We start from the raw sequence: 13,732 nt of genomic DNA on the forward strand, positions 1-13,732 counted from the left end.
GTTTTTAACTAAGAGGATGAGAAGGTGATCAGCTGTGATTTTTGCCAGCCTATTTCCAAGAGGCTCAGTGGTGTTGCAGCACTGGAAATGCCCACCCTTTGGCAGACCCATGCACAGCTCAAACAGCTATCTAGTATGGAGCCCACCAAACTTACCCTGTGATTATGACTTTAGTGGTTGTAGGGGTAAGCTATTAGACTAAAGGTCCCTATTCACTATATATACTTTTGTCTGTCTTACCCACAGTTTGCGGCGGGTTTGGCTGTCAGTATATGGGTGTGTGGGCCTCTCCCAATCAACCACCGACAGATAATGGTCAGTGGAGATAAGTGATGGGCATGATGGAAAATCAGTGCCCAACCCCTTTATTCTGGAAGAAATAGGCTGTAGACAAAGTTCTCTTCCTGCAGCTTAACCCTCCCCTCCCCATAGAAAACACAGAAACACTACAGCTGTGCCAAATGTCCCTGGGCATGGAGAGGACGGGGATTAGTCCAGGAGATAACCGATGGCTGGATGAAGTATAAAATACCTATATAGATGCAGTTACATAATGAATGCCACAATCAGTATTAAAGAACATCAAACTCACACAAACCATATAAAAAACATCTTACAAAACAAAAATGTGAATAGCTGATATCATGTCTTTTCCATAAATAAATTCTTCTGGAGATTCTCAAACTGGATATATGGTTTATAGTGATCAGGAAGCAGACATTTTCCTGGACATCCTGTCTGTAATCCCACTATAGAATACTACAGGCAGCATGTTCCCAGACTGAAAGGGCCAATTATACCTAACACCTGTGCTGAAATGTACAGAAAACATAGAGCAGATTGACTTTTGTGTAATAAAGTGGAGTCCATCATTACCGAGACTATCCATTCTGGAATACATTTTTATTGTTTGCTATCTAAATTTAACAAATTGTGCATATGTCAATATTATAAGGAAACATAAGAAACTTTATAATATATCTTATCAGAGAAGAATGCCTTATGTCTATGAAGAAATACGGGGGGGGGGGAGGAGGGAGAGTTGCTGGACAGCAACACAGAGGCTTCAGCACCTTGTATTGAGTATTATATCTCACCCCAGTGCTGGATTCATAGCTTACACTGGTCAGTACTGTTCTATAATGTCATCAGTGCTGTATGTGTTTCTGAGGGTGTGCAATAGAGTTATAGGGAAGCAGAATATCCTTGTCTGTGTGTGTGCACATTGTATGGTAGACATCATAGCAGCTAGTTTACATATGCCATATTATATAAGTTATATAATGACCAGATATAATGCTATTCCTCTCACAAGACAGCTTACCCTGAAAAATGATGGTCTGGTACTATGGTCTGATCTTACTTTTTCTGATCCAGATGGCCTGCATAAACATACAGCCTAAACAGAAAGGCTACCTACAGCCATTACTACAGTAGGCATAGGAGATACACATATAAAACACTGACCTCAGCAATAAAACAGTGTGCAGAAAGATCCTATGCTCCCACTAATGGCAGCTGCAGAATACCCGGGAATAACTATTATTATTCATATATAAATATGTCTATGGAGGAGATATGGAGCTATATATAAGATAAGCAAAGATCCAACAGCTCTAAATATATATTCTTAAATTTATCAGCATAAAATGTCTAACCAAAAGGCATAGTAAAAGGTGGACATTGACATCAAGGCCTGTATCTCCATGGTGTATTACTAACCTAGTCTTTAAAGGGATTCTCTGGAGAAAAAAATCTTTTTAAAATTAACTAGTGTCAGAAAGGTATATGGATCTGTAAATTACTTCTATTTAAAATTCTCAGGCCTTCCAGTACTTGTCAGCTGATGTACGCCCTGCAGGAAGTAGTGTATTCTTTAATGTCTCTACACAGTGCTTCCGGTTGCCATCTCTGTTTAAGTCAGGGACTGTCCAGAGCAGGAGAGGTTTTCCATGGGGATTTGCTACTGTTTTGGACAGTTCATGACATGGACAGGAAGATACAACACTTCCTGTAGGCCATACAGCAGCTGATAAGTATTGGAAGACGTAATGTTGTTAAATAAATTCTATTTAAAAACCTGTGTAACTTTTTGTCACCAGTTTTAGGGACCCAAAACGTGTTACCCCCTAAGCTAAACAAAAGCACGGTATGGGAATGATATCTGTAACAAGTCAGTGAAGTTAAAGCTTTCCTATAGAGAGAATGGTCTGACAGAACAAAGCAAGCAACAGCAGTAGGAGGACACTCCATAATCCCAACCTTGGGCACCAAGAGGGCTACCACTGAACAAAAATAACTGGCAACTGGGACATTCATTTATAAATTGACTGTCTTAATGTCATAGCGCTTGTATACATAAATAAAAATAAAAAAACGTTTTTTCAAATTGTCATTTTTTAATTGTGTTGGGATCTGGATAAAACTCTCTGTTCCCAGGAAAGAAGTCCCAAAAATCTACTATAAGGGTAAATTCACACGGGCGTCTCGCATAAAAACACCGCAGCTAATCCACAATACATTTATTATTCTTATTATTATTAATACGTGTATTGCGGATTAGCTGCGTTTTTTTTCATGCGAGACGCCCGTGTGAATTTACCCTAAATGTAGTTACTTACTGAGCCAGGCCTTGGTTTAGGAACTTCTCCAATATATTTGGTCCATTTCCGCGAGGAATCTTGATATTCCATATATGGGCCTTCAAATACTTTCTGAATATCGGGTAGGCTGTATCGACAGACTGCTGAGATCTTCATGTTTCCCCTAGGTATAAGAATGGACATATCCTATAATTAACATGATCGAAAGCTAAGTATGTAAAAAGACTAACTCTCAAGAAAGTGTTTTTATTAAAAAAAAAAAAAAAAAACTTAAGAAGAAGAGGACACAGAGGTTAGTTGGGGGAAAAATCAGAAGTAACGTGAGAAAATATTACTTTACTGAAATGGTAGTAGATGCTTGGAACAAACTTCCAGCAGATGTGGTTGGTAAATCTACAATTAACAGAATGTAAACCTGCCTGGGATAAACATATATCTATCCTAAGATAATAAGAAGGAAATAGTAAGGCCAGACTAGATGGACCCAGTGGTCTTTTTCTGCCAACAATCTCCTGGGTTTTTATGTAACTAAATACTACTAGTGGGCACCACAAAGCTCTGAAACCACCGAATAATCCTTTGCAACATAAGGAAGCCAACAGACCATGAAGAATTTGGAGATGCAAACAGAGCAGAAAGCAATTAGCATGGGTTAAATTTATACAAGATAAGGACATAGATATACTAAATAGTTACAACCCATAATGCATCGGTAAGCACCATCAACAGTGAACAAATATTCTCTATTTAGATGAATACGGTTTCTAGAACCTGACAAATGAAATAATGTACATGAATTTGTTCTGATTAACAGAGAATGAAGCCAACAAGCCAATTATTTGGAGTGATTCTTGTGTGCTCCAAGCTCCAATTCTCATTTTGTACAATTTATGCAACGTACGAGCAAGCGAGTGCCTACACCGGGAGAGGGGTGACAGAGAGAATTACAAAGGAAGGCTTGAAATTCTGCATTATTTTGTGACTTTACATGGACCAATGGCTCCTAGACAGACTAGAAAATTATTCTTATTGTTTTGGACAGCTAGACATTATTAACCCCCGCTTTATCAGAAACCTGACAGTCAGCTTTAATCTGCTGTAAGAACTGCACAATCGGTGCACCACGCTTACTGGGTACTAATGTATATGGTGAGAGTCTTCTGTGTTGGAAGGATTAGTGCTCACCAGACCTTATCATCATGAAAATGTCATACAGGTGCAGTTAAGGTGGTATTACATGGGAGGATTTTTTGGCCAAAGGTTTGGCTGTCCAGGCTCTACCCCTGTGATTCTGACTTTAGTGGTTATAGGGGTTTAGACATTAGCCTAAAGGTCCCTATACACTACTTCTGTTGGCCTTACCCACCACTCACAGCAGGTTTGGCTGTGAGTATAAGGCAGGGGTAGGGAACCTTCATTCTCCAGCTGTTGCAAAACTACAACTTCCATCATGCCTAGACAGTCAAAGCTAAAACTGTGCCTGTCCATGATGGGAGTTGTAGTTTTGCAACAGCAGGAGAGCCAAGGTTCATGACCCCTGGTATAGGGTGTGTGGGGCTCTCCCGACCAACCACCAGCAGATAGTGTCGGTGGAGATAGGTGATGGGCATGATGGAAAATCATTCAGCTAAATCAATAATCAATAACAAGAGTAGAAATAATCTTGGTAATCCCCCAATTCTGTTCTAAATCTGATCTACAAATAGATAGAAGGTAGATATCTTACACAATTGTATGCAGGCAATGACTAATGGGGCTGAATCTTTCCATATATGACTAAGGGGTATTAATTCAATGATCATTGATTATCCATCTTCCATAGGGCTGGCAATGGCTCTCTGCTATCTGTACACCTAGCCTCAGTGATTTGCCAAATGCGATCCCTATCATGGTCATCTGAATGAGGACCAAGTGTACAGAGCCTTGTAAAAGGCCAGAGAAGTACTGTTACAGAAATAGCAAGAACTGACATTTCCTGTTCTATTCACATTCAGGGACCCGCTATCCTCCACAAAGATATATGCACAGGTCACAGGACATGCCAAGAAAACTCTTCCACAAAAGTGAATATGGCAGGCCCCAGTCTCCAGTAGCTGGGTCCATAGGACTTGCTGATGAAGGGTTATTCCCATATCAACTAGTATAGTTAAACTATATTATCAAGTTAAATATTTTTACAAATACATTCACTTGGCAATTTTACCACCTTCTCCTGATATACTGCCCTTTCCCTCCAATTGTTAACAGCTTGTTGTCTAGGCACCGACCACTGCTCAGCTTTAAAAGCAGTGGTCTAGCAAAAGTATGTACAGTGTATTTACATCTACATTATAGCTATATGTACATCAACCAGATCACTGCTTTTAGAGCAGAGTGGTGATCATTAACAGACAATGAGCTGTCAACGAATGGGATGGAAAGAGCAGCATATCAGGAGGGGCATGCTTGATAGATGAATGTATTTGCAAAAATATTTACCTAAACATGCCCTACAATTATAACTATGTTAAATCCCTTTAAGTCTATGCAATACATTCACTTTAAGCACCACCAGAAGGGGGCCCCATCAGTGCACAAAAACTGATCTTAGACAGTCATGTAGTTACCATATGGTATTATGTTGCAGGATGGGGATATACCAGAATGTCCACACACTTCAGCTGAGATACAAACATTTATTAATGTAGTGTCCTCAGAAGAAATACGTTTTTTTACAGCTTTGTGAATGGTTTAATTTCAGAAGCGTGGCAGATGGATGATGCAAATCAAGACGCAGAAACACATTTCGATCAAGCTGGGTGTGGGTGGTAAGGAATCTATTGTCCTCAATATTTACTTATGTTTCATACGATATTAGCAAACAAACCCCATTCTGGTTGGTTGTCAGTCTCTATAATTTTGGCTATATTTCACAGTTTTCTTTTAGCGTGATTTTGGGCATCTGTTAGATGAAAAGGTTTCTACTCAATCATCAGGCCCCCTCTCTCCTCCCTGTCTCCACATGGAGGGTTGTCTTGTACAAAGTCAGTGCCAAGCGGCTTCTGTTGAGTCACAATTCCAACCATACCAGGTGCTCCGCTGGCATTAATCCAGGTGATGAGACCATTAGGATAAAAATAACACTTGTCGTTTTGTAATGATCGCTAATGATTCCGCTCCAGTCATCCCTAATGAGAACTCCTATGGTTTCAATAATCTAAAAATCTACTGTTCTTTATGGCCACAATCTTGTCCAACAAATTCTATTCCATGACAAATTCTATGCATGACACAATGTTCTTTAATCTATTTTAAGTCTCAAACTTGTCTCTCCTTCTTATGACAACAATGGCCATGTATATTAGACAGCTGTGGGAATCGCTCATCCAATATACTCCAAATCTTTCCCCTGGATTCTGCAATTAGAATTTCAGGCTGCCCCGATAACCAATGTTTTATTTTCAAGCCTCGACAACAAATCCATGGTAATGCTGGATCTTAACCAGTGACAAAACTCTACAGTGACATAGACTGTTACTGCCCTGCACCAAGGTTAGACGCAGCATTAACGGAGAAGAAACACCCTTCAGCTGTGGCTTACATCCTTCCAAACTGTCTGGCCTCTTACTGCCCACTTGGCTCACACTTTCGTTGGTCTTGAGTTGCTACGTAGCACTGCCCTGCCTGTAATAGCTGCCCAGACTGCAACCCGTCACCTAAATAATCAGTTATCAGCAAATTAAAAAGGTCATCCAGGGATGAAAAATTTATGAAGGACCCTGGGTGTTGCAAAAATTGAAAAGCATACTCGCTAGAGATGAGCAAATTTACAGTAGGAATGAAGGACTGGATCCAACTTTTCACAGCACCTGGGGAGGAGCAGCATGGACTGGAGAAGACTTCAAAGCTCACATCCTGCTGAGCAAAATGCAGATAGGAATGAAGTGATTTTCTTTGTTTCTACTGTATATTAGCTCAGCTCTAATACTCACCTACCACAGATTCCCAGTCATTTCCAATGGCTCCCAGTGCTCTTGGCTTCTTCCTGCTTCTGATGACATGCCGCAGGAAGTGCCCACTAAGTCAATAACTGGCCACAATAATGACCCACCTCAGCTAGTGATTGGCTGAGCAGGCAGAAGAAGCTGAGGGCATCAGAAACCATTGGAAACAGTGGTGGTGTGGTTTTGAGGATGGTAAGTGTGCTAATTTATTTTTAATTTTTGCACCAACTGGGTCACTTTATAAAAACAATTCTCCACAAAAAAAAAAACATTTTAAAGTCAGCCTGTGCCAGCACCAGTCTTTCTACAGTAGACTCACATTCTAGTGTTAATGTGTCTTGGCTGTCAGGGACAGGCCTCAGTATCTAGCCTAGTAGCTCAACAAATCTCTGTTATAATCACAGGAACCCAGAATAAAAACTATCTTACCTTCTACCTATCTTCGCTGGAGAAGTCCAGCGAAAATTTTTATTTAAGTATTGTATTGCCCCCCAAAAGTTATACAAATCACCAATATACACTAATTACGGGAAATGTACATAAAGTGCTTTTTTCCCTGCACTTACTACTGCATCAAGGCTTCACTTCCTGGTGATGTCACGACCCGACTCACCATGTGATGACATGGTGATGTCACGACCCAACTCCCAGAGCTGTGCGGGCTGTGGCTGCTGGAGAGGATGATGGCAGGGGGATGCTCAGTGTCCCTCCAGTGCCCTGTGTCCCTCAGTGTCCCCCTGCCATCATCCTCTCCAGCAGCCACAGCCCGCACAGCTCTGGGAGTCGGGTCGTGAAATCACCATTTTATCCAGGAAGTGAAGCCTTGATCCAGTAGTAAGTGCAGGGAAAAAAAGCACTTTATTAGCATTTCCCGTAATAAGTGTATACTGGTGATTTGTATAACTTTTGGGGGGCAATACAATACTTTAATAAAAATTTTCACCAGACCTCTCCTTTAAGTAAATGCGCAAAAAAGGAACAGTCACTCTTTTACCATGGAGCCACACATAATCAAGAGCTCCAATCACCCTGCAGCCAGGGTGGGAAATTCCACATCACTAAGATGCCTGGGAGCAAACCAAGACATCTTTACAGTAAACAAACCAAACGGTCAAAAAATAGTAACACATTTCCCTGAATAAAACCCCTCTCCAACTTTTAACCCCTACCTAGGTAACAAGAGGTGTGAACAAAGAAGTTGTAAGTATCTTCATGGTTGGTCTTCTACTTTAAGTGACTATAAATACGAGAAAGTTAGGCCACATATCTAAAATACATTAACAATCACAATGGACATTTGAAGAATTTTGCCGATTCCAGTTTTACCCGATGTGAGCATCTACCAGTCAGGCCTAAGATTCCTTCTGTCTCCAAGACATGCTTTTAAAACGGAGTCCTAGGTTTATATTTTAAGCTATTGATTGTGTTAGTGCTCATAAACAATTTCCAATTCAATTGCCATGTTGATATTTAATATTTAATTTAAAATCTTTCCTTTTTTTCTTAATTTTAACCTAAAAAGTTTTCTTTGACCAAAAGGCAACATGCCAAGTGACTCAGGAGCGACATATTTTGTACACCTCTCCTTACAGCGGGGAGAGAAATGCCGTATGTCTCCAGGGAGTTTGTATAGTGCGCTAAATATTGTTCATTGTTTACATTTATGGATATTTCTTTCCTCTATCCCAGAAAATGTTTTCTGTGTGATAGGTCGCACATCTGGAATATTTAACACTGGAAGCCGAGCATTGAGATTCACACTGAGGAAAACAGCATGAAAAAAAAAATCTATAGTCAGGAATCGGTCATGTTCCACTGATTAGCAGAATATATAAGACTGCAGGCAATTAACCATTTCACACACATTTGTTGACAAAATACTGTTGCATGTCACGTCAATAAGAAGAGATGACAGATTCCAGCATTTGGGGAACCACAAAGCTGCATGATCAGAGCACCTTAAAGTGAACCTCAAAACCTAGAACCTAGTGCCAGTAAAGAAAGACGATCAACACTAAGGTATTCAGGTTAGTAAGATAAAGGAAAACAAAAACATACCATTGAAAAATAAAGGCAGCATAGAAGACAGTGGTTTCCCAGTTGCCCACATCCAGGGTGTAGACACTCTTTAGAGTCTCATAGTATGGGCTGGAGCAGTATAATCTCGCTTTCAGGAATGACGTCCATTTCCTCTGCAGAATCTTCTTGCCTCCTATATCACTCTAAAATTGCAAGGAAACTGCATTAATATTTTATTATAGAATATAAGCAGGAGGTGAGCCAGATCTCATTGCTTTAAGCTTTTTAATATTCAATATACAACTCATGTATATATTCCAAATGGCTTAGTTACTGAACAAAGGATAACCATCTCTACATACAGTGGGAAGGTGACAATTTGTGGTCTTCTCTCCACCATATATGTTAATGCCGTATATGACACCAGAATGTTTATACCTTCAAAGTTAATATAATGGTATTATGCCTATACCTGGCTCTTGGAGAAGGGTCCCCTGACTTTAGCTGTCTGCTCCTTGACGGTGTCTAAAGGGCCTTTTACAGGGTTCGATCATGAGCCGCAGGAACGTTTCTTGCAACACTTTTAGACTAGAATTGGCCTTTGTAAAAGCCCTTAAGATGCCCAACAATATGCATCAGCAGTCTCCTGTACATTTTGTGTTGAAATGAATAGTATTGGGTTCCATTTTGTTATTGAACAATATACTTAAAGGGGTATTCCACTCAAACATAAATTTTAATATGGTGAGACTAACAGTTCATTCCATACTTATTATCTATTCAGTTTCCTTCCCCCAGTTCCGAGTTGCTGCTTTCTGCTGAGGACACAAAAATCAGCATGAGTCTTTCTGTCTGTCTCCCCGATCCTTCTGAGATGGCTGATGTAAAAAAAAAGTAGCAACTTGCAACTTTGTAGCTTCTTTGTAATTCCAGAATAATTAATCACAGTGAGTTCATTAGAAACTTGCCCTTAGAATAACCCTCCCAGCATTACAAAGAAGCTACAAAGTTGCAAATAAAGCCTTTCATGGACTTGTTTCCATCATCTGTCTCAGAAGGGAGGGGGGACGAGGGGGAAAGAGAAAAAAGCTCACAAACAGATTTGTTTGTATCTTCAGCAGAAAGCAGCAGCTCAGAACAAGGAGAAGGAGACTGAATAGATAATAACAAGTATGGAAACAATTGTTAGTCTCAGCATGGGCAGCAAGATATCAAAGGTTATGTGTGTATGAGTGGAATACCCCTTTAAGTGATACATGGTAACCCATGTGGCTGTGATTGGGGTCAAGCTTACAATTGAAATTCTATCTGGGGGACCACTTTGTATTGGACCTAAGAAAGAAATCTTCTAAACAGATAACCCCTTTAAGGTTGAGTGCCACTCACCAAAAAAAAATCATAGTTTTATGAGCTACACCAGGACCCTGTTCAAACATGCAACACGCTTATCTGGGAAAGGTCTGATGCCCTTATCCGCTCTATCTGCTCCAGTCAGATATGGGAGCATGGGACGCCATTCCCGTGACTCACTGACTAGAACACCTACATTCCTGAGGTGGTAAACAAGGTGTTATCCAAGACCCATATCGCAAACTACAAATGCAATTGTGAAATGTTCTTCTAATCAGTTATTTATGGACAGATTCTTTCTTTACTCCACATTATCTGTCTACTTTGTCTAAACCCAGTCATTGCCCTATATTGAAGTATTTGAGTAAGTGAATTTCAGCCAGTGTAAGCTTAATCATTAATAGAAAGTGAACAATTTTATCAATGTTTAGCCAGTCAGGCTGCAATATATATTCTTCATACCACAAATCTATTGGTATGAGCGCATGACCTGCCGTGCATTGGCTTGTATCTACCATCAGCTTTACATGAACTTATTATTGCTCAAACTTATCTATCCCGACTAAAAAAAACGATGACCATGAAGTGGTTTATGTACGTGAATAATTGAATACTATTTCAAGCTACATACAACTTCACAACCAAATATTTTTACTGTAAAACAAGACTAAAAACTGTTTGTGACAGGTCCTAATTTAAGATCTCCAAATGTTTCCCATCTGTCACCATAAGGGACGTACGCTGGATTTTCTCGCGGGTGGTGTGGTATTAATACATTTAAAATTATTCTCCACACCAGGACTACCAAGATGGAGAAAGAGAGGGTAGATAGGTTTCCCCCACACTTTAGGATGGTAGGTTCAGTATTTCTTCCCTCCAGCCTTCGGCTGTCCAGGCATGATGGGAATTGTGGTTTTGCAACAGCTGTAGGGCCAGAGATTTCCCACCCCTGCTTTAGAAGGTTACAGCCTCCCAGTAGGAAGTCAAGTTCTCCCCTTATGAATGTAGATCCCACCAGTAAGTAGGTAGGCCCACCCAGAAGGTAGTTTCCCACAGTAGGTAGGTAGTTCCCATCTGTATTATATCAAAATTTAAAGTTGTGCCCCTCCCTCCAACCCCCAAACCAGGATGGTATCTAGAGAGGGTTAGTGACAACCCCACGTAAGCAGAAGTTCAAATTTTGATGGCTTATTATCACAGGTGCTAGAATGTGATATGAAATAAATTTACCAGAATATGAACTGGTGGTTTACATGGTGCCGTTGACAATCCTCTCTATATACTATCTAAACTGCATGTTATCTTCCCCCTACATCTTCCCAATTTACCAAAGTTATGAAGGTGACAGACCACAAGTATACCCACAAGGAATGACTACATAGAATTTGTTGCAAAGGTAAACAAAGCACACAAATATAACAGGTCTTTCCACTATGTGAAACCACAGATAAACTGAACCACATGAGAAATCCTCTAGGCTGTATTAGTACACGATGTCATGGCATCCATCTATAACCTAATTCTTGTCTTTCGAGTGCTTCATCCAAAAAGTCACATATTCCAAGATCAGATGTTGAATGTTCTTGGGAATAAAAATAGGCTAGAATTTCTACTAAAATTATCTTGTGCAAATTATATATGAAAATAAAAAGTAAAAACATGTTCTTGCAATTAAATGCTAATAATCATTATAATAACAGAACGCACTGTTAACAGAGGACTTGTTCTAGGTACACAGATGACTATGAGCAGAATAATAGCACTAAACACAGTCATGTTTTTTGATTTACCATAATGTATGATAATGATTCCAAATTAGAACAGACAACATACAAAATACCAGAAAAAAACAACTGTCATCAACTAAATGACACCAATTCCATTAGTTTTGGGACTATTTAAATACAAAGGGGGCGTAAACTGTTTAGACACATGCTTACAGAGTTGCAGTTTTCTATATTATTTGTTGCATGATTTACAATATGTCATTGTCATCATTGTAGTCGGCCACTTGAAACAAGAATTGGACCAATCAATATAGTTTATGCACGTTGAGATAGATGAGGATCCTTGATACAATGAGAATATAGTACAATGAGGTCCAAGAGGTCACAGAGACTATGTAGCAGAGGCAGGCACAGGGCAGTGAATGAAGAGGACATGAGAGCAGTCTGTGTAACAATAATTGTAATGACTGTGTATGCACTATTTCTATGTGGGGTACAAAAAGGTGGTAACATGTACTTATGGGGCACAAAGAAGAACATTAATACTGTGTGGTGCACTGTGATTGACCGGGGAACGAACTAACTAACTATGGAGGTCTTGGTCTTGTACGTTCTTGGCCAAATGGAAAAGACAGGTAAAGTGATTGAATCCAAATAGAGATGATGTCACCTATATGTGATTGGATGTAACTATACTCACATATATGGTCCGCAGAGCACTTGGGTGGGACTGGTATCTACCACTGTATTATCACTGTATGGTAGTCATATTGATCTTTGTGTCTTGTTTTAGTCAAGAACAATATGGTAACATTATATAACGAGTTGTAATAGTGTCAGCATAGGGTGGTAATTGTAGTGGTGTGGCAGTGTTACTTAGGCCTTGTATAGTGATCCCGTTGGTAAGATTGGTCTTTGTATGGTGCGTTTTATTTAATAAGAATGTTTAAACATTGTATACACATAATATGCTATTATCATCCAAACTTAATTTTGGTCCTGCTATGTCCTAGCTAAGAGCAATATGATTATCCAAAAGCAAAACTATTGAATAGAGTGCTACTTCAATCATACCAAAAGGGTGTCATTTTCCACCATCAGCTAATCCAATACAATAATGTGTAATCTGTGTCTGTTTGCACTGACAGAATAATAACACCATTCATAGAGCTTCGTAAGAGAATGGCAATTATTTGGGTTTCCAATCTTATCACAGATTCCTTCACACAACAATACTTGTACAGGTTTAAGAAATAAAAAAGTGTTTGATTTATTTTCTATCTACCAGCTAACATGGTTCAAAGGAGAACTCCAGAAAACAAAAAATCAAGGACGGCTGGAAGTGGGGGAATATAATAAAAATGTATACTTACTGGTCCTTTTGCACTTGCAGTGCAGAGTCAACAGGCTCCCAGACCTCCGCCGGACATTCTTATTTCATGGCTTTTTGGTACATTAAGATCTAAGGGAAAGTACCCGCTCAGCCAATCATTGACTACAGCGGTGTCCCGCCCCAGCACTGCCAGAGTTCTCCTTTAAGACTCCACAGTAGTCAATACCTTTTAATGGCCAATTGAAAAGCTAAGGACAGATAGCAAGCTTTTTAGACTACTTAGGTATCTTTATCAGGAATATCTGAAGAATCACATATTTATGTACAAAATTACAAAGTATATCAAAAGGATTGATGATATCAGTAATGAGGACGAACAACATAAAGCAGGATGACTAATGTAAGTAGGGGAGTAAATAGCCCGAGTGAATAGATGGTGAAGTTCCTAGATAAAGAATGTGGAAATTTTACGTCGTATCTAGAGATGAGCGAACCTGGAGCATGCTCGAGTCGATCCGAACCCGAACTTTCGGCATTTGATTAGCGGGGGCTGCTGAACTTGGATAAAGCCCTAAGTCTATGTGGAAAACATGGATATAGTTATTGGCTGTATCCGTGTTTTCCAGACAACCTTAGAGCTTTATCCAACTTCAGCAGCCCCCGCTAATCAAATACCGAACGTTCAGGTTCGGATTGACTCGAACCCGAACCCGGTTC

General features: G+C 39.7%; 1 protein-coding gene across 2 annotated transcripts in view; it reads right to left on the reverse strand.

Moving 5' to 3' along the window:
• The window catches only part of SEMA4G (semaphorin 4G), a 176,555-nt gene that overhangs the window by 24,802 nt on the left and 138,021 nt on the right, over positions 1-13,732 (reverse strand). For both annotated transcript variants that reach the window (XM_069980193.1, XM_069980195.1), the window contains exons 9-10: positions 8,645-8,808; positions 2,622-2,766 (exon numbers count right to left, since the gene is read on the reverse strand). In XM_069980193.1, coding sequence (XP_069836294.1) covers positions 2,622-2,766; positions 8,645-8,808 — 309 coding nt within the window. The remainder of the gene's footprint in view (positions 1-2,621; positions 2,767-8,644; positions 8,809-13,732) is intronic.

Source organism: Dendropsophus ebraccatus, chromosome 8 (assembly GCF_027789765.1).
Source record: "Dendropsophus ebraccatus isolate aDenEbr1 chromosome 8, aDenEbr1.pat, whole genome shotgun sequence".
Taxonomy (NCBI): Eukaryota; Metazoa; Chordata; class Amphibia; order Anura; family Hylidae; genus Dendropsophus; species Dendropsophus ebraccatus.